Genomic DNA, 27,447 nt, shown 5'->3' on the forward strand with positions numbered 1-27,447 from the left:
GGGAGGTTCACCAGGATGTTGCCTGGTATGGAGGGTGCTAGCTATGAAGAAAGGTTGAGTAGATTAGGATTGTTTTCATTGGAAAGACGGAGGTTGAGAGGGGACCTGATTGAGGACTACAAAATTATGAGGGGTATGGACAGGGTGGATAGGAACAAGCTTTTTTCAAGAGTGGGGGTGTCAATTACAAGGGGTCACGATTTCAAGGTGAGAGGGGGAAAGTTTAAGGGAGATGTGCATGGAAGGTTTTTTACGCAGAGGATGGGGGGTGCCTGGAACGCTTTGCCAGCGGAGGTGGTAGAGGCAGGCACGATAGCATCATTTAAGATGCATCTAGACAGATACATGAACGGGCGGGGAACAGAGGGAAGTAGATCCTTGGAAAATAGAAGACAGGTTTAGATAAAGGATCTGGAGCGGCGCAGGCTGGGAGGGCCGAAGGGCCTGTTCCTGTGCTGTAATTTTCTTTGTTCTTAATCCCTCAGGTCCATTCCCTTACCACTTTTGTTCCAACAAAATGATGACAGCACTTCCTGCTCTAGCCCAGAATTGGAAAATTTCATCAACTTTGTTCAAATTTCCACTAATGCCACACCGTCACAAGATCCATCTCCAATTCTTCCCATCTCTTCAAGTTCTTTATCCCCATTTCTGGGAAAGTTCGTCAACCAATAATAACTTCTGATTCCCACAGCTACCATGATTACATTTCCGCTTCCTGTCGGGACTTAATTTCATTCTCATGGTTTTGTCATTGTCTAATATCACGCGGGAGACCGGGGTTCAATTCCCCGAAGGGGAGAGTTTGTACCTTACCAGAAAAAAATTGGGAGTTATTTTGGGGCAGCACGGTAGCATTGTGGATAGCACAAATGCTTCACAGCTCCAGGGTCCCAGGTTCGATTCCGGCTTGGGTCACTGTCTGTGCGGAGTCTGCACATCCTCCCTGTGTGTGCGTGGGTTTCCTCCGGGTGCTCCGGTTTCCTCCCACAGTCCAAAGATGTGCGGGTTAGGTGGATTGGCCATGCTAAATTGCCCATAGTGTCCAAAATTGCCCTTAGTGTTGGGTGGGGTTACTGGGTTGTGGGGATAGGGTGGAGGTGTGGACCTTGGGTGGGGTGCTCTTTCCAAGAGCCGGTGCAGACTCGATGGGCCGAATGGGCTCCTTCTGCACTGTAAATTCTATGATTCTATGAATATTGAACAAAAGATTTCAACACCTCAAGCTTAATTTTGATTTTGATAGGACTGCATGAAACAATGATGGCGGTGATTAGCACTGCTGCCTCACAGTGCTGAGGACGCGGGTTCGATCCCGGCCCCGGGTCACTGTCCACATGGAGTTTGCACATTCCCCCAGTATCTGCGTGGGTCTCAGCCCCACAACCCAAAAATGATGTGCAGACTAGGTGGATTAGCCATGTGGAAAAAAGAAGAATTGGGTATTCTAAATGCGTTTTTTTGGAAACATTCCGCCAACCTTGAAGGAGGGAATAGAAATCATGGCGAATGTGTGATTGGGTGTTTGGCTGAGCAGCCTGGTTAGCTGCTGGATGTACAATCAACTGAATTCCCGACTTCCGGTTGCGGCTATGCGGAGCTAAGCCACATGTTCGGCAGCTCCCGCTTCAAATGGACTTTTGGGGTCTTTTCAGGGCCCCCAATGGCATTTTTTCAACATTTCCCGGTGTGGGAAGAAGACTGCAACATTCCCCCGACAGTGTATGGCTTGGACCAGGAGCGGGGCGACTAAAAAAGTGGTGATGAAGCCAAAGAAAGTGCGAGGGAAGAAGAGCAAGATGGCGGCGGGCGGGGACCAGGCAGGGTGGATGCAGTGGGTGCAGGAGCAGCAGGAGGTTATCCAGCACTGCTTCAGGGAGCTCAAGGAGGACCTGCTGGAGCCGATGAAGGCTTCTATTGATAAGTTGCTGGAGACCCAAAGAGCCCAGGGGATGGCGATCCGAGAGGTCCGACAAAAGATCTCAGATAACGAGGACGAGATCTTGGGCCTAGTGGTAAAGGTGGAGGCGCACAAGGCGCTCCACAAGAAATGGCAGGAACGGTTCGAGGAGATGGAGAATCGGTCGAGGCGGATTAATCTGCGGATCCTGGGCCTCCCGGAGGGGCTGGAGGGGTCGGACGTGGGGGCCTATGTGGTCACCATGTTGAACTTGCTGATGGGAGTGTGGTCCTTCCAGGGGCCCCTGGAGCTGGAAGGGGCCCATAGAGTGCTGGTATGGTCAAGGGGGAGCTGGAGCGAGTAGAGGCCCAAGGCTAATGAGCTGCCGCGGGCGGTGCTGGTGCGGTTTCATCGGTTCGCTGATCGGGAGTGCGTACTCAGGTGGGCCAAGAAAGAGCAGCAGCAGGTGGGAGAACGCGGAGGTGCGAATATATCAGGACTGGAGCACGGAGGTGGAGAAGAAGAGGGCCGCGTACAACCGGGCAAAGGTGGTGCTGCACAGGAAGGGGGTGAAGTTTGGCATGCTGCAGCCGGCGCGTCTGTGGGTCACCTACAAGGACCGGCACCATTATTTTGAGTCCCTGGAGGAGGCGTGGGCCTTTATACAGGCCCAAGAAGCTGGACACAAACTGAGGGTCGGGAGTGGGGGTCGGGCATGGGGATAGTCGGGGTTTGTTGTTGTTGTGTTACATTTTATGGGGGGGGGGTTCTTCGTTCTGGTTTATTTTTGGTTTGGTGTGGGTGGTTAGGGTGGGTTGGGCACTGTTTTGATTGGGTCTGTCGGGTGGGCTCTTGGAGGGGGACAAGTAATCGGAGTGGGGGGTGAATGGCCGGTAGGGGGAATGGGGGAGGCCCGATTCGGGGGTGAGGGGACTGGGCCTGTAAAAGGAGCTGTGCCAGAGGAGGGAGGGCCAGGGCGGGGAAGCGCAGGTTTTTTCTCGCGCTTGGGATGGAAGAGGGAGGCGGAGAGCCTGCAGGTGGGTAATGGAGGGGGAGGGGAAGTCCCACAATAGGTAGAGTCGAAGGAGAGGCGGGAGCGGCCGGGGTCAGCAGGAGTCAGCTGACTTGTGGGAGTGCAATGGGGGGAGCAATGCAGCTAGGAGAGGTCCTAGCTGCGGGGTGGGGGGACCGGGTTGCTGCTGGTATGGCCAAGGGGGAGCTGGAGCGAGTAGAGGGGCTTGGGACGGGGTCTGCCGCCGTGGGGAACGGGCCGGGCATGGGGCGCAGGCGCGTGGCTGGCCGAGGAGGGGTTTATGGCTAGTCGGCAGGGGAGGGGGGCGGGTAGCCCCCTGATTCGGCTGATAACCTGGAACATAAGGGGACTGAACGGGCCGGTTAAGCGGGCCAGGGTGTTAGTGCGCCTGAAGGGGCTGAAGGCGGATGTGGTCATGCTCCAGGAGACACACCTGAAGGTGGCAGACCAGGTAAGATTGAGGAAGGGGTGAGTAGGCCAGGTGTTTCATTCGGGGCTGGATGCCAAAAATCGGGGGGTGGCTATCTTGGTGGGAAAGAGGGTGTCGTTCGAGGTGTCGAGCATTGTGACAGACAATGGCGGCAGGTACGTAATGGTAAGTGGTAAACTGCAAGGGGAGAGGGTGGTGCTGGTCAACGTGTACGCCCCAAACTGGGACGATGCGGGTTTTATGCGGCGCATGTTGGGTCGGATCCCGGACTTGGAATTGGGGGGCCTGATAATGGGGGAGGGGGGGGGGACTTTAACACGGTGTTGGATCCGGCACTGGATCGCTCCACGTCTCGGACGGGTAGGACGCCGGCGGCGGCTAAACTGCTGAGGGGGTTTATGGACCTGATGGGAGGGGCGGACCCTTGGAGATTTGCACGGCCGGGGGCTAGGGAATTCTCATTCTTCTCGCACGTTCATTAGGCCTATTCCCGGATCAACCTTTTTTGTTATGAGCAGGGCGCTGATTGTGAGAGTAGAGGATACTCGGCGATAGCCATTTCGGATCACGCCCCGCATTGGGTAGACCTAGAGCTGGGGGAGGAGAGGGACCAACGCCCGTTGTGGCGCTTGGAGGTGGGGCTGTTGGCGGACGAGGAGGTGAGCGAGCGGGTCCGAGGAAGCATAGAGAGATACCTGGAGGCCAACGATAACGGGGAGGTCCGAGTGGGAATGGTATGGGAGGCGCTGAAGGCGGTGGTTAGGGGAGAGCTCATCTCCATTAAGGCCCACAAGGAGAGGAGAGAGCAGAGGGAGAGGCTGGTGGGGTAGGTGGTGAGGGTAGGCAGGAGGTATGCGGAGGTGCCGGAGGAAGGACTGTTGAGGGAGAGGCGTAGCCTCCAGGCCGAATTAGACCTGGTGACCACCAGGAAGGCGGAGCGCAGTGGAGGAAGGCCCAGGGAGCGATTTATGAATATGGGGAAAAGGCAAACCGGATGCTGGCGCATCAGCTTCTGAAGCGGGACGCAGCTAGGGAGATCGGGGGAGTTAAGGATAGGGGAGGGAGTGTGGTGCAGAGTGGGGTTGGCATCAATGGGGTCTTCAGGGACTTTTATGAGGAACTGTATCGGTCCGAGCCCCCACTGAAGGAGGGAGGGATGGGCCGCTTTCTGGACCAACTGAGGTTCCCAAAGGTGGAGGAGGGACTGGTGGCGGGATTGGGGGCCTCGATTGGGCTGGAGGAGCTGGCCAAAGGAATAGGGAGCATGCAGGCGGGGAAGGCACCGGGGCCGGACGGCTTCCCGGTCAAATTTTACAAGAGATATGTGGACCTGTTGCTGGTTAGGACCTTCAATGAGGCAAGGGAGGGGGGGATGCTTGCCCCCAGCGATGTCCCGGGACCTGATCTCCCTGATCCTGAAGCGGGACAAGGTTCTCCTGCAGTGTGGGTCTTACAGGCCGATTTTGTTGTTAAATGTAGATGCCAAGGTGCTGGCGAAGGTCATAGCCACGAGAATTGAGGATTGGGTGCCGCAGATCATCCACGATGACCAGACGGGGTTTGTGAAGGGGAGGCAGTTGAACGCGAATGTGCGGAGGCCCCTGAACGTTATGATCCCGGCGAGGGAGGGGGAGGCGGAGATAGCGGCGGCGATGGACGCTGAGAAGGCCTTCGATAGGGTAGAGTGGGGGTACTTGTGGGAGGTGCTGAAGAGGTTCAGGTTTGTGGAGGGGTTCGTCAGGTGGGTTAGGCTGTTGTACGAGATCCCGATGGCGAGTGTGACCACGAACAAGAGGAGGTCTGAGTACTTTCGGTTGCATCAACGGACGAGGCAGGGGTGTCCCCTGCCCCCCCTGCTCTTCGCACTGGCAATTGAACCCCTGGCTATGACACTGAGGGAGTCGAGAAACTGGAGCGGGGTGGGGAGGAGCATAGGGTGTCGCTCTATGCGGACGACTTGCTGCTATAAGTGGCGGACCCGGTGGGGGGAATGCCGGAGGTAATAAGGATCCTCAGGGAGTTCGGGGATTTCTCAGGGTACAAGCTCAACATGGGGAGTTGTTCGTGGTTCACCCAGGGGACCAGGAGAGGGGGATTGGCGAGCTCCCACTAAAAAGGGCGGAGAGGAGCTTCAGATATTTGGGGGTCAAGTGGCCAGGAGCTGGGGGGCCCTGCATAGACTTAATTTCACGAGGCTGGTGGAGCAAATGGAGGAGGAAATGGAGGAGGAGTTTAAGAGGTGGGGCGCATTGCCGCTGTCCCTGGCGGGTAGGGTGCAGTCAGTCAGGATGACGGTGCTCCCAAGGTTTTTGTTCCTGTTCCAGTGCCTCCCCCTTCTTATCCCGAAGGCCTTCTTTAGGCGGGTCAACAGGCGCATAACGGGGTTTGTGTGGACGCGAGGGACTCCGAGGGTGAGAAGGGTGTTCCTGGAGCTGAGTAGGGATGGGGGGGGGCTGCCCAAACTCTTTGGGTACTACTGGGCCGCCAATGCGTCAATGGTGCGCAAGTGGGTGATGGAGGGGGAGGGGGCGGCATGGAAGAGGCTGGAGACGGTGTCTTGTGAGGGTACGAGTCTGGAGGTGCTGGCAACGGCGCCGCTGCCGCTCCCTCCAATGAGGTATACCACGAGCCCGGTGGTGGCGGCTACCCTCAAAATTTGGGGGCAATGGAGGCGGCACAGGGGGGGGGGAAGTGGGGGGCCTCGGTGTGGACCCCGATGCGGCAGAACCACCGGTTTGTCCTAGGGATAATAGATAGAGGGATTTTGGGGTGGCACAGGGCAGGGATAAGAAGGTTGGGGGGACCTGTTTGTGGATGGGAAGTTCGCGAGCCTGGGTGAGCTGGAGGAGAAGTACGGGCTCCCCCCCGGGAAACACCTTTAGGTATCTACAGGTAAGGGTGTTTTCCAGGCAGCAAGTGGTGGAATTCCCGCTGCTGCCGCCACACGGTACAGGACAGGGTGCTCTCAGGGTTGTGGAGAGGGGAAGATCTCGGCAACATACCAGGTGATGCAGGAGGAGGAGGCCTCAGTGGAGGAGCTGAAAGGTAGTGGGAGGAGGAGGAATTGGGGGAGGAGATCGAAGAGGGTACGTGGGCAGATGCCCTAGGGAGGGTGAACTCTTCCTCTTCATGCACGAGGCTCAGCCTCATACAGTTTAAGGTGCTGCACAGGGCACACATGACCGGGACAAGGATGAGCTGGTTCTTTTGGGGTGAGGACAGGTGTGTTAGGTGCTCAGGGAGCCCAGCAAACTACACCCATATGTTCTGGGCATGCGCAGCGCTGGAGGAATTTTGGAAGGGCGTAGCGAGGATGGTGTCGAGAGTGGTAGGATCCAGGGTCAAACTGGGCTGGGGGCTCGCAATATTTGGGGTTGCAGAGGAGCAGGGATTGCAGGAGGCGAAAGAGGCCGGTATTCTGGCCTTTACGTCCCTGGTAGCCTGGCGAAGGATTCTTCTTCAGCGAGGCCCCCCAAGCGTGGAATCCTGGATCAAAGATATGGTGGGGTTTATTAAATTGGAGAGGGTGAAATTTGCCTTAAGAGGATCGGTGCAAGGATTTTTCAGGCGGTGGCAACCGTTCTTTGGGGGGGGGGGGGGTGGGGGGTGTCTAATTTATTTTTGTTTGTCTATACTGGGGGATCTGAGGGGGTGTATATATTTGCTATGTTTGCTATGTGTTTCGGCAGGTGTTAATTTATTATTTATGTATAGGGGGCGCTGGGTTGTTTTGTTTTGTTTGGTATTTAATTCTATTGGGTTCCTTTTATATTTTGTTGTTGATATTTTGTGAAAACTTTAATAAAAATTATTTTTTTAAACAAGAAAACTGTGAATTCCCACTCTTTGATGGCTTTGCAGAAACATTTATGACCAAAGGTGTTGTTCAAATCCATGTATAGAGACATTAATATTTAATTTGGGCTCTGTGCTTTATTTCTTGTAATTCTCATGTTGTCAGTGTCAAAGATTGTGTCTTAAAGTGCCCACCCAACCACTAACCTTCCGCTTTTGTTCCAGCGTCACCTCCCCACTTTCCCTGTTTCGTGCTTGCTTAAAACCGGTTATATCTCCAACCTTTACCAGTTCTGCTGAAACGCCAACCTCCCCCCTCCACATCCCTCTCCCCACCTTCCCTCTCACCCCACCCCGCTTGAGGGCACCATTCCCATGAACCTGAAGAGCAAATACTAGAGCTCATCTGTCAACTCCATATCCATTCTCCCTGGAATCACTGTACAGCTACCAGGGGTAGCAGCAGAAGCTGCGGTCCCACCCAACTCAGGCCAAGGTTGTTCCAACTGAGACCAGGACCTGAAGCAGGATCTATCTCCCCGATCACGATTCAGATACATTACCACCTCTCCTGAAGGACGCAAAATCCAAATCCTTACTTTAACCCTGGTAGGTCCCGAACACTGGCTGCAATTTCGCTGGCTTCAGAACAAAGTTTCTCCACAAGCTCCAGGGGGCCCCACAGCGACTTGTTGTGGCCCAGGAATGACTTCTTCACTGCAGGACAAGAAAGGGAATGGTCAGGTTATAAACAGCATTGTTATCAAAAGTCTCCTCATGAACCCTGGGGCGTCCAGCACCTCAGGGCCAGTGTTATTACTACTGGAAAGGATGCTGGGAGAAAACAGAAGCTGGCTCGTCTCTGCTGCCCCTGCAGGCAAATAGTCTACCTATGGCCACAGAATAGACACAACCCGCTTCACCAACTCTCTTCACCACCCAAGTGATCCTGATTCATAGAGTCATAGAATTTACAGTGCAGAAGGAGGCCGTTCGACCCATCGAGTCTGCACCGGCCCTTGGAAAGAGCACCCTACCTTAGCCCCACGCCTCCACCCTATCCCCTTTATCCCAGTAACCCCATTTAATCTTTTTGGACACTGAGGGCGATTTATCATATCCAATCCGCCTAACCTGCACATCTTTGGACTGTGGGAGGAAACCGGAGAACCCGGAGGAAACCCATGCGGACACGGGGAGAACGGGCAGACTCCGCACAGACAGTGACCCAGCCGGGAATCGAACCCGAGACCCTGGAGCTGTGAGGCCACAGAGCTAACCACTATGGTACCATGCTGCCCCCCCCCCCCCCCCCCCCAACTCTTCCACCACAGAGAGACCTTATTCTGTAGTAGTGCAACCAAAGGTGCCCGCTTTTAGGCATAAACAGCGCAGCAGCACAAGGAAAACCAAACAGAAATTGCTACCATATATGCTCCCTCTCCTTCCAACCCCCTCCCCATGAATCTAAAGAGAAAATATTAGAACCAATCCGTTGACTTCATATCCATTCTTGGAAAAGGGCAAATAAGGTGGCCAATGAAAACAGACCGATGCCTTGATCGTTCATGCTAATTGGATTCCTATGATGTCAATAGAATCTCAATTAAATTTCAAAGGGAAGTGGGTGAGCCTTGGACTTTCTTCAATGGTCTTATTTATCTGCGTCACTACTTTTAGTGATGTGTACCTGTACCTCAGGTGAACACATCTTGACATGGAAAGGGGATTGGTTAACTAACTGCAAGCAGATGCAAGTAGAGAGTCGGGATAAATGGGTCATTTTCAGGTTGGCAAGATGTAGCGAGTGATGTGACACAAGGTTCTGTGCAGGGCCCTCAACTATTTGCAATTTATATAAATTCCTTCAATGAAGGGACCGAATGCACTGTTGCTAAATTTGCTGATGGCAAAATCCTGGACCGGGTATTGCGTAATGAGAAAGGAATCATTGGTAATCTAGTTAAAATGGCTAACTCCCGATTTAGAATGGCTAACTCCCGATTTAAAATGGCGAACGGCAAAGGCTGATGGGAAAGTCAGCCAATAGGACACAAACAAGCAGCTGCGGGTTGAGTGTGTATTTACCTCTGGAAAGGCCAGACAAGATCGATACCGGCAACCATCAGCAGAACAAAACACCAGGCATCTGCATATTAATGAGCAATCCCCGGGAACAATGAGCAACATTTAGATACATAAAGCCAACCCAGACTCATCGGCGCCAGCAGAAGCCTACACAAAGGGAGGTGAACGACCACCTCAAGACCGCCCATCGATCAGGGAACTGCTCCAGCATTGGAGAAAATCGAACCAAGTGATTGGGACAAAGTCCAATCACTTGGAAACAGGTACAAGGTCCGCCCCGAAAGGCGGGAAACCCCTGGGGAATATAAGAATCAAGCCCAAGTTCAAATCGCCCCTCTGCTTCTCTTCTGGACTGGGTCACTCAGCAACGCGAACCAACCCTTGACAGTGACCGGTCCAGCCATCGCTGATATCTAGTAAGTCTTACTTCAACGCTCGCTACGAGATAGGCACTCCTAGCTACCAATCTGTACCAACTTCGAATCCCGCAGGCTCAGAACCCGAACAAAAGGCCATTTGTCTCCCTGACCTGGCGGGCCAGTTCCAAGTTAAGTATTGGCCTGTTAGTCGTAGAAGTAGCTTAGACGTAGAATTTATGCACGAGTAGTGATTACTGTGTATAATAAATGTGCTTTGACTTAAATCTTACTAAGCGGTGTATTGGATTATTGATCATTACTCGGACTTGAACCATGTCCATAACAGAGATATTTGAATCATCGGCAGCCACAGGTGAGGTGCCTGAAGATTGGAGAGTAGCGAATGTTGTGCCCTTGTTTAAGAAGGGCAGCAGGGAAAAGCCTGGGAACTACAGACCGGTGAGCCTAACGTCTGTAGTAGGTAAGTTGCTAGAAGGTATTCTGAGAGACGGGATCTACAAGCATTTAGAGAGGCAAGGACTGATTCGGGGCAGTCAGCATGGCTTTGTGCGTGGAAAATCATGTCTCACAAATTTGATTGAGTTTTTTGAGGGGGTGACCAAGAAGGTAGATGAGGGCAGTGCAGTAGACGTTGTCTACATGGACTTTAGCAAAGCCTTTGACAAGGTACCGCATGGTAGGTTGTTGCAGAAGGTTAAAGCTCACGGGATCCAGGGTGAGGTTGCCAATTGGATTCAAAATTGGCTGGTGGTTGTAGAGGATTGTTTTTCAAACTGGAGGCCTGTGACCAGTGGTGTGCCTCAGGGATCGGTGCTGGGTCCACTGTTATTTGTGATTTATATTAATGATTTGGATGAGAATTTAGGAGGCATGGTTAGTAAGTTTGCAGATGACACCAAGATTGGTGGCACAGTGGATAGTGAAGAAGGTTATCTAGGATTGCAACGGGATCTTGATCAATTAGGCCAGTGGGCCGACAAATGGCAGATGGAGTTTAATTTAGATAAATGTGAGGTGATGCATTTTGGCAGATCGAATCAGGCCAGGACATACTCAGTTAATGGTATGGCGTTGGGGAGAGTTATAGAACAAAGAGATCTAGGAGTACAGGTTCATAGCTCCTTGAAGGTGGAGTCGCAGGTGGACAGGGTGGTGAAGAAGGCATTCGGCATGCTTGGTTTCATTGGTCAGAACATTGAATACAGGAGTTGGGAAGTCTTGTTGAAGTTGTACAAGACATTGGTACGGCCACACTTGGAATACTGTGTGCAGTTCTGGTCACCCTATTATAGAAAGGATATTATTAAACTAGAAAGAGTGCAGAAAAGATTTACTAGGATGTTGCCGGGACTTGATGGTTTGAGTTATAAGGAGAGGCTGGATAGACTGGGACTTTTTTCCCTGGAGCGTAGGAGGCTTAGGGGTGATCTTATAGAAGTCTATAAAATAATGAGGGGCATAGATAAGGTAGATAGTCAACATCTTTTCCCAAAGGTAGGGGAGTCTAAAACTAGAGGGCATAGGTTTAAGGTGAGAGGGGAGAGATTCAGAAGGGCCCAGAGGGGCAATTTCTTCACTCAGAGGGTAGTGAGTGTCTGGAATGTGCTGCCAGAGGTAGTAGTAGAGGCGGGTACAATTGTGTCTTTTAAAAAGCATTTAGTTACATGGGTAAGATGGGTATAGAGGGTTATGGGCCAAGTGTGGGCAACTGGGACTAGCTTAATGGTAAAAACTGGGCGGCATGGACTGGTTGGGCCGAAGGGCCTGTTTCCATGCTGTAAACTTCTATGATTCTATGTGGCGGTATCAGAAAGATACCAGGCGACTCAAGAGCAAAGGTGATAAAACAGAGCAATTAAACTAAGGCAAAAGTTAGCAACAAGACCCCTTGGGAATGAGCGCCCAGAATTCTTCATCAAGATGGAGAGTGACACAGTTGTTTCTGAGACGAGGGTCCTGAATCTAATGAAAGGAAACTACAATGGTATGAGACACAAGTTGGCTATGATACGATTGGGAACCGTTACTTAAAGGGATGACGTTGCCAGGCAATGGCTTCTGGGTGAACTGCAACAATTATTCATTCCTGTCTGGCACAAAAATAAAACGGGATAGGTTTTATTTTTATGACTTACAAGGGAAATTAGGGACAGTGTTAGATCCAAGGAAGAGGCGTCCAAATTAGCCAGAAAAGACAGCAGACTCGAGGATTGGGAGCAGTTTAGAATTCAGCAAAGGACGACAAATTGATTTAAGAAGGGGAAAATAGGCTACGAGAGCAAGTGTGCAGGGAACATAAAAACTGACTAAAAGTTTCTATCAGTACGTGAAGAGAAAAAGATTGGTGCAGACAAACGTAGGTCCGTTACAGTCAGAATTAGGGGACTTTATCATGAGGAACAAAGAAATGGCTGACCCACTAGGTAGATACTTTGGTTCTGTCTTCACAAAGGAGGACACAAATAACATACCAGGAATGTTGGGGAACACAGGCTTTAGTGAGGGAGGAACTGAACGAAATCAGTATTAGGGAAATCGTGTTGGGAAATTTTTTTAAAATATATTTTTCTTGGTTTCCCATATATTAATAACAATATTGCAAGGGATATCACACAGCAGTGAAGGAAAATCTACAAAATGGGCATAGTAAATAAAAAATAAACATGTATGCAGACAAAAGTAACATATATACAGATATTATTATAACAATAATAATAATAATCTTTATTGCCACATGTAGGCAATGAGGTTACTCTGAAAAGCTGATAGTCGCCACACTCCAGCACCTGTTCGGGTACACAAGAGGGAGAATTCAGAATGTTCAATTCACCTAACAGTCCGACTTTCGGGACTTGTGGGAAGAAACTGGAGCATCTGGAGGAAACCCACGCAGACACAGGGAGAGCGTGCAAACTACCGCACAGACAGTGACCTAAGCCGGGAATAGAACCTGGGACCCCTGGTGCTATAAAGCAACAGTGCTAAGAACTGTGATACCGTGCTGCCCAATTATACACATGCAAGTTATATACATGCTGCCTCCATGTATTAAAACATACCAGGGACATGTTTGGTGTCAACCGGGCATACACTGGTGCTGTAGTTATGGTTGCACTGCTGTGTTTCCTTGTCGCTTGTCCCTTCTGCCCCGTTTACCATGTGTTCTGATTGGTGGCCTCACCCTTCTATCTCCTGCCACAGCCGCGACGGGCAGCGGCGCCGAGGCCACAGCCGCGACGGGCAGCGGCGCCGAGGGCCCACAGCCGCGACGGGCAGCGGCGCCGAGGCCACAGCCGCGACGGGCAGCGGCGCCGAGGCCACAGCCGCGACGGGCAGCGGCGCCGAGGCCACAGCCGCGACGGGCAGCGGCGCCGAGGCCACAGCCGCGACGGGCAGCGGCGCCGAGGCCACAGCCGCGACGGGCAGCGGCGCCGAGGCCACAGCCGCGACGGGCAGCGGCGCCGATGGCCACAGCCGCGACGGGCAGCGGCGCCGAGGCCACAGCCGCGGACGGGCAGCGGCGCCGAGGCCACAGCCGCGACGGGCAGCGGCGCCGAGGCCACAGCCGCGACGGGCAGCGGCGCCGAGGCCACAGCCGCGACGGGCAGCGGGCGCCGAGGGCCACAGCCGCGACGGGCAGCGGCGCCGAGGCCACAGCCGCGACGGGCAGCGGCGCCGAGGCCACAGCCGCGCGACGGGCAGCGGCGCCGAGGCCACAGCCGCGACGGGCAGCGGCGCCGAGGCCACAGCCGCGACGGGCAGCGGCGCCGAGGCCACAGCCGCGACGGGCAGCGGCGCCGAGGCCACAGCCGCGACGGGCAGCGGCGCCGAGGGCCACAGCCGCGACGGGCAGCGGCGCCGAGGCCACAGCCGCGACGGGCAGCGGCGCCCGAGGCCACAGCCGCGACGGGCAGCGGCGCCGAGGCCACAGCCGCGACGGGCAGCGGCGCCGAGGCCACAGCCGCGACGGGCAGCGGCGCCGAGGCCACAGCCGCGACGGGCAGCGGCGCCGAGGCCACAGCCGCGACGGGGCAGCGGCGCCGAGGCCACAGCCGCGACGGGCAGCGGCGCCGAGGCCACAGCCGCGACGGGCAGCGGCGCCGAGGCCACAGCCGCGACGGGGCAAGCGGCGCCGAGGCACACAGCCGCGACGGGCAAGCGGCGCCGAGGCCACAGCCGCGAACGGGCAGCGGCGCCGAGGCCCACAGCCGCGACGGGCAGCGGCGCCGAGGCCACAGCCGCGACGGGGCAGCGGCGCCGAGGCCACAGCCGCGACGGGCAGCGGCGCCGAGGCCACAGCCGCGACGGGCAGCGGCGCCGAGGCCACAGCCCGCGCACGGGCAGCGGCGCCGAGGCCACAGCCGCGACGGGCAGCGGCGCCGAGGCCACAGCCGCGACGGGCAGCGGCGCCGAGGCCACAGCCGCGACGGGCAGCGGCGCCGAGGCCACAGCCGCGACGGGCAGCGGCGCCGAGGCCACAGCCGCGACGGGCAGCGGCGCCGAGGCCACAGCCGCGACGGGCAGCGGCGCCGAGGCCACAGCCGCGACGGGCAGCGGCGCCGAGGCCACAGCCGCGACGGGCAGCGGCGCCGAGGCCACAGCCGCGACGGGCAGCGGCGCCGAGGCCACAGCCGCGACGGGCAGCGGCGCCGAGGCCACAGCCGCGACGGGCAGCGGCGCCGAGGCCACAGCCGCGACGGGCAGCGGCGCCGAGGCCACAGCCGCGACGGGCAGCGGCGCCGAGGCCACAGCCGCGACGGGCAGCGGCGCCGAGGCCAGAGCCGCGACGGGCAGCGGCGCCGAGGCCACAGCCGCGACGGGCAGCGGCGCCGAGGGCCAGAGCCGCGACGGGCAGCGGCGGCCGAGGCCCACAGCCGCGACGGGCAGCGGCGCCGAGGCCAGAGCCGCGACGGGCAGCGGCGCCGAGGGCCACAGCCGCGACGGGCAGCGGCGCCGAGGCCACAGCCGCGACGGGCAGCGGCGCCGAGGCCACAGCCGCGACGGGCAGCGGCGCCGAGGCCACAGCCGCGACGGGCAGCGGCGCCTGAGGCCACAGCCGCGACGGGCAGCGGCGCCGAGGCCACAGCCGCGACGGGCAGCGGCGCCCGAGGCCACAGCCGCGACGGGCAGCGGCGCCGAGGCCACAGCCGCGACGGGCAGCGGCGCCGAGGCCACAGCCGCGACGGGCAGCGGCGCCGAGGCCACAGCCGCGACGGGCAGCGGCGCCGAGGCCACAGCCGCGACGGGCAGCGGCGCCGAGGCCACAGCCGCGACGGGCAGCGGCGCCGAGGCCACAGCCGCGACGGGCAGCGGCGCCGAGGCCACAGCCCGCGACGGGCAGCGGGCGCCGAGGCCACAGCCGCGACGGGCAGCGGCGCCGAGGCCACAGCCGCGACGGGCAGCGGCGCCGAGGCCACAGCCGCGACGGGCAGCGGCGCCGAGGCCACAGCCGCGACGGGCAGCGGCGCCGAGGCCACAGCCGCGACGGGCAGCGGCGCCGAGGCCACAGCCGCGACGGGCAGCGGCGCCGAGGCCACAGCCGCGACGGGCAGCGGCGCCGAGGCCACAGCCGCGACGGGCAGCGGCGCCGAGGCCACAGCCGCGACGGGCAGCGGCGCCGAGGCCACAGCCGCGACGGGCAGCGGCGCCGAGGCCACAGCCGCGACGGGCAGCGGCGCCGAGGCCACAGCCGCGACGGGCAGCGGCGCCGAGGCCACAGCCGCGACGGGCAGCGGCGCCGAGGCCACAGCCGCGACGGGCAGCGGCGCCGAGGCCACAGCCGCGACGGGCAGCGGCGCCGAGGCCACAGCCGCGACGGGCAGCGGCGCCGAGGCCACAGCCGCGACGGGCAGCGGCGCCGAGGCCACAGCCGCGACGGGCAGCGGCGCCGAGGCCACAGCCGCGACGGGCAGCGGCGCCGAGGCCACAGCCGCGACGGGCAGCGGCGCCGAGGCCAGAGCCGCGACGGGCAGCGGCGCCGAGGGCCACAGCCGCGACGGGCAGCGGCGCCGAGGCCACAGCCGCGACGGGCAGCGGCGCCGAGGCCAGAGCCGCGACGGGCAGCGGCGCCGAGGCCAGAGCCGCGACGGGCAGCGGCGCCGAGGCCAGAGCCGCGACGCGGCAGCGGCGCCGAGGGCCACAGCCGCGACGGGCAGCGGCGCCGAGGCCAGAGCCGCGACGGGCAGCGGCGCCGAGGGCCACAGCCGCGACGGGCAGCGGGCGCCGAGGCCAGAGCCGCGACGGGCAGCGGCGCCGAGGCCACAGCCGCGACGGGCAGCGGCGCCGAGGGCCAGAGCCGCGACGGGCAGCGGCGCCGAGGCCACAGCCGCGACGGGCAGCGGCGCCGAGGCCAGAGCCGCGACGGGCAGCGGCGCCGAGGCCACAGCCGCGACGGGCAGCGGCGCCGAGGCCACAGCCGCGACGGGCAGCGGCGCCGAGGCCACAGCCGCGACGGGCAGCGGCGCCGAGGCCACAGCCGCGACGGGCAGCGGCGCCGAGGCCACAGCCGCGACGGGCAGCGGCGCCGAGGCCACAGCCGCGACGGGCAGCGGCGCCGAGGCCACAGCCGCGACGGGCAGCGGCGCCGAGGCCACAGCCGCGACGGGCAGCGGCGCCGAGGCCAGAGCCGCGACGGGCAGCGGCGCCGAGGCCACAGCCGCGACGGGCAGCGGCGCCGAGGCCCACAGCCGCGACGGGCAGCGGCGCCGAGGCCACAGCCGCGACGGGCAGCGGCGCCGAGGCCAGAGCCGCGACGGGCAGCGGCGCCGAGGCCACAGCCGCGACGGGCAGCGGCGCCGAGGCCACAGCCGCGACGGGGCAGCGGCGCCGAGGCCAGAGCCGCGACGGGCAGCGGCGCCGAGGCCAGAGCCGCGACGGGCAGCGGCGCCGAGGCCAGAGCCGCGACGGGCAGCGGCGCCGAGGCCAGAGCCGCGACGGGCAGCGGCGCCGAGGCCAGAGCCGCGACGGGCAGCGGCGCCGAGGCCAGAGCCGCGACGGGCAGCGGCGCCGAGGCCAGAGCCGCGACGGGCAGCGGCGCCGAGGGCCAGAGCCGCGACGGGCAGCGGCGCCGAGGCCAGAGCCGCGACGGGCAGCGGCGCCGAGGCCAGAGCCGCGACGGGCAGCGGCGCCGAGGCCACAGCCGCGACGGGCAGCGGCGCCGAGGCCACAGCCGCGACGGGCAGCGGCGCCGAGGCCACAGCCGCGACGGGCAGCGGCGCCGAGGCCACAGCCGCGACGGGCAGCGGCGCCGAGGCCACAGCCGCGACGGGCAGCGGCGCCGAGGCCACAGCCGCGACGGGCAGCGGCGCCGAGGCCACAGCCGCGACGGGCAGCGGCGCCGAGGCCACAGCCGCGACGGGCAGCGGCGCCGAGGCCACAGCCGCGACGGGCAGCGGCGCCGAGGCCCACAGCCGCGACGGGCAGCGGCGCCGAGGCCACAGCCGCGACGGGCAGCGGCGCCGAGGCCACAGCCGCGACGGGCAGCGGCGCCGAGGCCACAGCCGCGACGGGCAGCGGCGCCGAGGCCACAGCCGCGACGGGCAGCGGCGCCGAGGCCACAGCCGCGACGGGCAGCGGCGCCGAGGCCAACAGCCGCGACGGGCAGCGGCGCCGAGGCCACAGCCGCGACGGGCAGCGGCGCCGAGGCCACAGCCGCGACGGGCAGCGGCGCCGAGGCCACAGCCCGCGACGGGCAGCGGCGCCGAGGCCACAGCCGCGACGGGCAGCGGCGCCGAGGCCACAGCCGCGACGGGCAGCGGCGCCGAGGCCACAGCCGCGACGGGCAGCGGCGCCGAGGCCACAGCCGCGACGGGCAGCGGCGCCGAGGCCACAGCCGCGACGGGCAGCGGCGCCGAGGCCACAGCCGCGACGGGCAGCGGCGCCGAGGCCACAGCCGCGACGGGCAGCGGCGCCGAGGCCACAGCCGCGACGGGCAGCGGCGCCGAGGCCACAGCCGCGACGGGCAGCGGCGCCGAGGCCACAGCCGCGACGGGCAGCGGCGCCGAGGCCACAGCCGCGACGGGGCAGCGGCGCCGAGGCCACAGCCGCGACGGGCAGCGGCGCCGAGGGCCACAGCCGCGACGGGCAGCGGCGCCGAGGCCACAGCCGCGACGGGCAGCGGCGCCGAGGCCACAGCCGCGACGGGCAGCGGCGCCGAGGCCACAGCCGCGACGGGCAGCGGCGCCGAGGCCACAGCCGCGACGGGCAGCGGCGCCGAGGCCACAGCCGCGACGGGCAGCGGCGCCGAGGCCACAGCCGCGACAGGCAGCGGCGCCGAGGCCACAGCCGCGACAGGCAGCGGCGCCGAGGCCACAGCCGCGACAGGCAGCGGCGCCGAGGCCACAGCCGCGACAGGCAGCGGCGCCGAGGCCACAGCCGCGACAGGCAGCGGCGCCGAGGCCACAGCCGCGACAGGCAGCGGCGCCGAGGCCACAGCCGCGACAGGCAGCGGCGCCGACGCCACAGCCGCGACAGGCAGCGGCGCCGACGCCACAGCCGCGACAGGCAGCGGCGCCGACGCCACAGCCGCGACAGTTTTAAATTTATTCCTGCTGTACAAATTGACTGTTGGCTGATTTAAAGCTGATAAATATACCTTTCAGTCCATGTTTCAGACAATGTTCCAGGACAATGAAGAATTGCTGCAATGGGGCATAGTCGGAGTCCAGAGTCCTCCCAAAGCTCAGAGCTGATTCAATCAGTCCTTTGATGCTGAGATTCGCCATGTTCAGAAGATTTGTCCTTTCTATGGCCACTGGCTCCCTTGGGCCTCGGCACGGAGATGGACCTTGGCACAGAGACAGGCAGAAGGAGAGCAGTGATAAGTCGTGCAGGAGGAGATGCCCATGGAAACACTCCAGGATAACTTAATGCCCCCCTCCACCACAACTCGCCAAAGGGCCCGGTCTTTTCTCTCCTCCACCCCCCCACCCCCCCCTCTGCCCCAGGGCCCAGTCTCCTCCCCCACAACCAGGTCCCCAGTCTCCTACTGCCCATCCACCAACCAGGGACCAGTCTCCCCTCCCCCCCCCCTCCCCCCCTCCCCCTCTTCCCTTCCCCCCCCCCCTCCCTCCCTCCCCCCTCACCTCACCTCCCCCCTCACCTCACCTCCCCCCTCACCTCACCTCCCCCCTCACCTCACCTCCCCCCTCACCTCACCTCCCCCCCTCACCTCACCTCCCCCCTCACCTCACCTCCCCCTCACCTCACCTCCCCCCTCACCTCACCTCCCCCCTCACCTCACCTCCCCCCCTCACCTCACCTCCCCCCTCACCTCACCTCCCCCCTCACCTCACCCCCCCCTCACCTCACCTCCCCCCCTCACCTCACCTCCCCCCTCACCTCACCTCCCCCCTCACCTCACCTCACCTCCCCCCTCACCTCACCTCACCTCCCCCCTCACCTCACCTCACCTCCCCCCTCACCTCACCTCACCTCACCTCCCCCCTCACCTCACCTCACTCCCCCCTCACCTCACCTCACCCCCCCCTCACCTCACCTCACCTCCCCCTCACCTCACCTCACCTCCCCCCTCACCTCCCTCACCCCCCCCTCACCTCACCTCACCTCCCCCCTCACCTCACCTCACCTCCCCCCCTCACCTCACCTCACCTCCCCCCTCACCTCACCTCACCTCCCCCCTCACCTCACCTCACCTCCCCCCTCACCTCACCTCACCTCCCCCCTCACCTCACCTCACCTCCCCCCTCACCTCACCTCACCTCCCCCTCACCTCACCTCACCTCCCCCCTCACCTCACCTCACCTCCCCCCCTCACCTCACCTCACCTCCCCTCACCTCACCTCACCTCCCCCCTCACCCACACCACCTCCCCCCCTCACCTCACCTCACTCACCTCCCCCCTCACCTCACCTCACCTCCCCCCTCACCTCACCCCCCTCACCTCACCTCACCTCCCCTCACCTCACCTCCCCTCACCCCCTCACCTCACCTCACCTCCCCCCTCACCTCACCTCACCTCCCCCCTCACCTCACCTCACCTCCCCCCTCACCTCACCTCCTCCCCTCACTCACCTCACCTCCCCCCTCACCTCACCTCCCTCCCCTCACCTCACCTCACCTCCCCCCCTCACCTCACCTCACCTCCCCCCTCACCTCACCTCACCTCCCCCCTCACCTCACCTCACCTCCCCCCTCACCTCACCTCACCTCCCCCCCTCACCTCACCTCACCTCCCCCCTCACCTCACCTCACCTCCCCCCTCACCTCACCTCACCTCCCCCCTCACCTCACCTCACCTCCCCCCTCACCTCACCTCACCTCCCCCCTCACCTCACCTCACCTCCCCCCTCACCTCACCTCACCTCCCCCCTCACCTCACCTCACCTCCCCCCTCACCTCACCTCACCTCCCCCCTCACCTCACCTCACCTCCCCCCTCACCTCACCTCACCTCCCCCCCTCACCTCACCTCACCTCCCCCTCACCTCACCTCACCTCCCCCCTCACCTCACCTCACCTCCCCCCTCACCTCACCTCACCTCCCCCCTCACCTCACCTCACCTCCCCCCTCACCTCACCTCACCTCCCCCCTCACCTCACCTCACCTCCCCCCTCACCTCACCTCACCTCCCCCCTCACCTCACCTCACCTCCCCCCTCACCTCACCTCACCTCCCCCCTCACCTCACCTCACCTCCCCCCTCACCTCACCTCACCTCCCCCCTCACCTCACCTCACCTCCCCCCTCACCTCACCTCACCTCCCCCCTCACCTCACCTCACCTCCCCCCTCACCTCACCTCACCTCCCCCCTCACCTCACCTCACCTCCCCCCACCTCACCCTCACCTCCCACCTCACCTCACCTCCCCCCCCTCACCTCACCCTCACCTCCCCCCTCACCTCACCTCACCTCACCCCCTCACCTCACCTCACCTCCCCCCTCACCTCACCTCACCTCCCCCCTCACCTCACTCACCTCCCCCCTCACCTCACCTCCCCCCTCACCTCACCTCCCCCCCTCACCTCACCTCCCCCCTCACCTCACCTCCCCCCCTCACCTCACCTCCCCCACCCCCCCTCACCTCACCCCCCCTCACCTCACCTCCCCCCTCACCTCACCTCCCCCCTCACCTCACCTCCCCCCTCACCTCACCTCCCCCCTCACCTCACCTCCCCCTCACCTCACCTCCCCCCTCACCTCACCTCCCCCCTCACCTCACCTCCCCCCTCACCTCACCTCCCCCCTCACCTCACCTCCCCCCTCACCTCCCCCCTCACCTCACCTCCCCCTCACCTCACCTCCCCTCCCCCCTCACCTCCCCTCCCCCCTCACCTCACCTCCCCCCTCACCTCACCTCCCCCCTCACCTCACCTCCCCCCTCACCTCACCTCCCCCCTCACCTCACCTCCCCCCTCACCTCACCTCCCCCCTCACCTCACCTCCCCCCTCACCTCACCTCCCCCCTCACCTCACCTCCCCCCTCACCTCACCTCCCCCTCACCTCCCCCCTCACCTCCCCCTCACCTCCCCCCTCACCTCACCTCACCTCCCCCCTCACCTCACCTCCCCCTCACCTCACCTCCCCCCTCACCTCACCTCCCCCTCACCTCACCTCCCCCCTCACCTCACCTCCCCTCCCCCCTCACCTCCCCCCTCACCTCACCTCCCCTCCCCCCTCACCTCCCCCCTCACCTCACCTCCCCTCCCCCCTCACCTCACCTCCCCCCTCACCTCACCTCCCCCCTCACCTCACCTCCCCTCCCCCCCCACCTCACCTCCCCTCCCCCCTCACCCCTCACCTCACCTCCCCTCCCCCCTCACCACCCCCTCACCTCCCCTCCCCCTCTCACCTCACCTCACCTCCCCTCCCCCTCACCTCCCCTCCCCCTCACCTCCCCTCCCCCTCACCTCACCTCCCCTCCCACCTCCCTCCCACCTCCCCTCCCACCTCCCCTCCCCTCACCCCCCCCCTCACCTCACCTCCCTCCCCCTCACCTCACCTCCCCTCCCCCTCACCTCACCTCCCCTCCCCCTCACCCTCACCTCCCTCCCCCCTCACCTCCCCTCCCCCCTCACCTCACCTCACCTCCCCCCCTCACCTCACCCCCCTCACCTCACCTCACCTCCCCTCCCCCTCACCTCACCTCACCTCACCTCACCTCCCCTTCCCCCTCACCTCCCCTTCCCCCTCACCTCCCACCTCACCTCACCTCACCTCACCTCACTCACCTCACCTCCCCTCCCCTCCCCTCCCCTCCCCTCCCCCCCCCCTCCCCCTCCCCTTCCCTCCCCTCACCTCACCTCACCTCCCCCTCACCTCCCCCTCACCTCCCCCTCACCTCCCCCTCACCTCACCTCACCTCCCCTCCCCCCTCACCTCACCTCCCCTCCCCCCTCACCTCACCTCCCTCCCCCTCCCCCTCACCTCACCTCCCCTCCCCCCTCACCTCACCTCACCTCCCCTCCCCCTCACCTCACCTCCCCTCCCCCCCTCACCTCACCTCCCCTCCCCCCTCACCTCACCTCCCCTCCCCCCTCACCTCACCTTCCCCTCCCCCCTCACCTCACCTCCCCTCCCCCCTCACCTCACCTCCCCTCCCCCTCACCTCACCTCCCCTCTCACCTCACCTCCCCTCCCCCCTCACCTCACCTCCCCCTCCCCCCTCACCTCACCTCCCCCTCACCTCACCTCCCCTCCCCCCTCACCTCACCTCCCCCCTCACCTCACCTCCCCTCCCCCCGCCTCCCCTCACCTCCCCACTCACCTCCCCTCCCCCTCTCTCCCCTCCCCCCTCTCTCCCCTCCCCCCTCTCTCCCCTCCCCCCTCCCCCTCTCTCTCCCCTCCCCCCTCTCTCCCCTCCCCCCTCTCCCCCCTCTCTCCCCTCCCTACCCCTACCCTCTTCCCCTCCCCCTCTTCCCCCATCCCCCCATCCCCTCCCCCTCTCCCCTCCCCACCCCCCTCCCCACTCCTCTCCCCACTCCTCTCCCCACTCCTCTCCCCCCCTCCCCATCTCCCCCTCACACCTCACCACCCCACCCTCACCTCACCACCCCACCCCTCCCCACCCCTCTCACCTCACCTCACCTCCCCACCCCTCTCACCTCACCTCACCTCACCTCCCCACCCCTCTCACCTCACCTCACCTCACCTCCCCACCCCTCTCACCTCACCTCACCTCACCTCCCCACCCCTCTCACCTCACCTCACCTCCTCACCTCACCTCACCTCCCCACCCCTCCTCACCTCACCTCACCTCACCTCCCCACCCCCACCTCACCTCCCCTCCCCTCCCACCTCCCCCCTCCCACCTCCCCCTCCCACCTCCCCCCTCCCACCTCCCCCCTCCCACCTCCCCCCCTCCCACCTCCCCCCCTCCCACCCTCCCCCCTCCCACCTCCCCCCTCCCACCTCACCCCTCTCACCTCACCCCTCTCACCTCACCCCTCTCACCTCACCCCTCTCCACCTCACCCCTCTCACCTCACCCCTCTCACCTCACCCCTCTCACCTCACCCTCACCTCACCCTCTCACCTCACCCCTCTCACCTCACCCCTCTCACCTCACCCCTCTCACCTCACCCCTCTCACCTCACCCCTCTCACCTCACCCCCTCACCTCACCCCTCTCACCTCACCCCTCTCACCTCACCCCTCTCACCTCACCCCTCTCACCTCACCCCTCTCACCTCACCCCTCTCACCTCACCCCTCTCACCTCACCCCTCTCACCTCACCCCTCTCACCTCACCCCTCTCACCTCACCCCTCTCACCTCACCCTCTCACCTCACCCCTCTCACCTCACCCCTCTCACCTCACCCCTCTCACCTCACCCCTCTCACCTCACCCCTCTCACCTCACCCCTCTCACCTCACCCCTCTCACCTCACCCCTCTCACCTCACCCCTCTCACCTCACCCCTCTCACCTCACCCCTCTCACCTCACCCCTCTCACCTCACCCCTCTCACCTCACCCCTCTCACCTCACCCCTCTCACCTCACCCCTCTCACCTCACCCCTCTCACCTCACCCCTCTCACCTCACCCCCCCTCACCTCACCCCTCTCACCTCACCCCTCTCACCTCACCCCTCTCACCTCACCCCTCTCACCTCACCCTCTCACCTCACCCCTCTCACCTCACCCCTCTCACCTCACCCCTCTCACCTCACCCCTCTCACCTCACCCCTCTCACCTCACCCCTCTCACCTCACCCCTCTCACCTCACCCCTCTCACCTCACCCCTCTCACCTCACCCCTCTCACCTCACCCCTCTCACCTCACCCCTCTCACCTCACCCCTCTCACCTCACCCCTCTCACCTCACCCCTCTCACCTCACCCCTCTCACCTCACCCCTCTCACCTCACCCCTCTCACCTCACCCCTCTCACCTCACCCCTCTCACCTCACCCCTCTCACCTCACCCCTCTCACCTCACCCCTCTCACCTCACCCCTCTCACCTCACCCTCTCACCTCACCCCTCTCACCTCACCCTCACCTCACCCCTCTCACCTCGACCTCACCCCTCTCACCTCACCCCTCTCACCTCACCCCTCTCACCTCACCCCTCTCACCTCACCCCTCTCACCTCACCCCTCTCACCTCACCCCTCTCACCTCACCCCTCTCACCTCACCCCTCTCACCTCACCCCTCTCACCTCACCCCTCTCACCTCACCCCTCTCACCTCACCCCTCTCACCTCACCCCTCTCACCTCACCCCTCTCACCTCACCCCTCTCACCTCACCCCTCTCACCTCACCCCTCTCACCTCACCCCTCTCACCTCACCCCTCTCACCTCACCCCTCTCACCTCACCCCTCTCACCTCACCCCTCTCACCTCACCCCTCTCACCTCACCCCTCTCACCTCACCCCTCTCACCTCACCCCTCTCACCTCACCCCTCTCACCTCACCCCTCTCACCTCACCCCTCTCACCTCACCCCTCTCACCTCACCCCTCTCACCTCACCCCTCTCACCTCACCCCTCTCACCTCACCCCTCTCACCTCACCCCTCTCACCTCACCCCTCTCACCTCACCCCTCTCACCTCACCCCTCTCACCTCACCCCTCTCACCTCACCCCTCTCACCTCACCCCTCTCACCTCACCCCTCTCACCTCACCCCTCTCACCTCACCCCTCTCACCTCACCCCTCTCACCTCACCCCTCTCACCTCACCCCTCTCACCTCACCCCTCTCACCTCACCCCTCTCACCTCACCCCTCTCACCTCACCCCTCTCACCTCACCCCTCTCACCTCACCCCTCTCACCTCACCCCTCTCACCTCACCCCTCTCACCTCACCCCTCTCACCTCACCCCTCTCACCTCACCCCTCTCACCTCACCCCTCTCACCTCACCCCTCTCACCTCACCCCTCTCACCTCACCCCTCTCACCTCACCCCTCTCACCTCACCCCTCTCACCTCACCCCTCTCACCTCACCCCTCTCACCTCACCCCTCTCACCTCACCCCTCTCACCTCACCCCTCTCACCTCACCCCTCTCACCTCACCCTCACCCCCCCTCTCCACCCCCCTCACCCCTCTCACCTCACCCCTCTCACCTCACCCCTCTCACCTCACCCCCCCTCTCACCTCACCCCCCTCACCCCCCACCTCACCCCTCTCACCTCACCCCGCCCACCCCACCCGCCTCTCTCACCCCGCCCACCCCACCCGCCTCTCTCACCTGCCCACCCCACCCGCCCACCCCACCCCACTCACCTGCCCACCCCACCCCACTCACCTGCCCACCCCACCCCACTCACCTGCCCACCCCACCCCACTCACCTGCCCACCCCACCCCTCTCACCTCACCTCCCCACCCCTCTCACTTCCCTCCCCACCCCTCTCACTTCCCTCCCCACCCCACCTCACCTCACCTCCCTCCCCTCCCCACCCCACCCCTCTCACCTCCCTCCCCACCCCACCCCTCTCACCTCCCTCCCCACCCCACCCCTCTCACCTCCCTCCCCACCCCACCCCTCTCACCTCCCTCCCCACCCCACCCTCTCACCTCCCTCCCCACCCCACCCCTCTCACCTCCCTCCCCACCCCACCCCTCTCACCTCCCTCCCCACCCCACCCCTCTCACCTCCCTCCCCACCCCACCCCTCTCACCTCCCTCCCCACCCCACCCCTCTCACCTCCCTCCCCACCCCACCCCTCTCACCTCCCTCCCCACCCCACCCCTCTCACCTCCGGGTCCCGGCTCTCCTCCCTCCGCCGCGGGAACTCGGCTGTGTGCCGCCGCGGTGATGGTTTCTGAAGCTTTCCGGGCGAAAGAGAAGATGGGAGCCTGCCAGCCCGGCTCCGCCGCGGCCCGCTCTTCCTGGAGCCGGAGGATGCCGAAAGGCCGCTCCCGGTGCCGGTTCTCGCCGTCCGCCAGGCCCAGGCCCTGGGGCACCTCCTGCTCCGCCGACTCCATTCCCGGATCGGGGCCCGACCTCGCTCCGCCCCCTGGATTAATCCCGGCTCCGCTCCTCCCCCTCCGGGTGGGAGGCTCCCGGGTGGGTCTTCCAGAACCTTCCCTCCAATCTGGCCCCTCCCAATCTAGGGTGGTCACTCGCAATCTCAGAGCGGTCACTCCCAATCTCAGACTGGTCACTCCTAATCCTGGACTGGTCACTCCCAATCTCAGACTGGTCACTCCTAATCCTAGACTGGTCACTCCCAATCTCAGAGTGGTTACTCCCAATCTCAGAGTGGTCACTCCAAATCCCGAACTGGCCACTCCCAATCCCGGACTGGTGTCTCCCAATATCAGAGCGGTCACTCACAATCCCAGGCTGGTCACTCCCAATCTCAGAGCCGTCACTGCCAATCTCAGAGTGGTCACTCTCAACCCCAGTGCGGTCACTCCCAATCCCAAATGGTCACTCCCAATCACAGAGCGATCACTCCCAATCTCAGAGCGGTCACTCCCAATCTCAGACTGGTCACTCACAATCCCAGGCTGGTCACTCACAATCCCAGGCTGGTCACTCCCAATCTCAGAGCGGTCACTCTCAACCCCAGAGCGGTCACTCCCAATCCCAAATGGTCACTCCCAATCACAGAGCGATCACTCCCAATCTCAGAGCGGTCACTCCCAATCTCAGACTGGTCACTCCCAATCCCGGAATGGTCACTCCCAACCTCAGCGGTCACTCCCAATCCGGGCTGGTCACTCCCAATCTAAGACTGGTCACGCACTACCCCAGACTGGTCACTCCCAATCTCAGAGTGGCTACTCCCAATCTCAGAGCGGTCACTCACAATCCCAGGCTGGTCACTCCCAATATCAGAGCGGCCACCCCGAACCCCAGAGTGGTCACTCCCAATCTCAGAGCGGTCACTCTCAACCCCAGAGCGGTCACTCCCAATCCCAAATGGTCACTCCCAATCACAGAGCGGTCACTTCCAATCTCAGAGCGGTCACTCCCAATCTCAGACTGGTCACTCCCAATCCCGGAATGGTCACTCCCAACCTCAGAGCGGTCACTCCCAATCCGGACTGGTCACTCCCAATCTCAGACTGGTCACGCACTACCCCAGACTGGTCACTCCCAATCTCAGAGCGGTCATTCCCAATCCCAGACTGGTCACTCCCAATCTCAGAGCGGTCACTCCCAGTCTCAGAGCTGTCACTGGCAATCCCGGACTGGTCACTCCCAATCTCAGAGCGTCACTGCCAATCTCAGAGTGGTCTCTCCCAATCCCAGACTGGTCTCTCCCAATCTCAGTGGCGGCCACTCCGAACACCAGAGCGGTCACTCCCAATCTCAGAGCGGTCACGCTCAATCCCAGAGCGGTCACTCCCAATCCCAAATGGTCACTCCCAATCACAGAGCGGTCACTCCGAATCTCAGAGTGGTCACTCCC

At 62.8% G+C, this 27,447-nt stretch overlaps 1 protein-coding gene across 1 annotated transcript in view; it reads right to left on the reverse strand.

The window, feature by feature from the left end:
* Window positions 1-26,174, reverse strand: part of rufy2 (RUN and FYVE domain containing 2) — a 187,885-nt gene extending 161,711 nt beyond the window's left edge. The window contains 3 exon segments of the mRNA XM_072478783.1: window positions 7,758-7,875; window positions 18,220-18,411; window positions 25,783-26,174. Of these exon segments, the coding sequence (XP_072334884.1) occupies window positions 7,758-7,875; window positions 18,220-18,411; window positions 25,783-26,011 (539 nt within the window). The 5' untranslated portion in view covers window positions 26,012-26,174.
* Window positions 26,175-27,447: the final 1,273 nt, after the last annotated feature.

The sequence above is a fragment of the Scyliorhinus torazame genome, chromosome 16 (genome assembly GCF_047496885.1).
Source record: "Scyliorhinus torazame isolate Kashiwa2021f chromosome 16, sScyTor2.1, whole genome shotgun sequence".
Taxonomy (NCBI): Eukaryota; Metazoa; Chordata; class Chondrichthyes; order Carcharhiniformes; family Scyliorhinidae; genus Scyliorhinus; species Scyliorhinus torazame.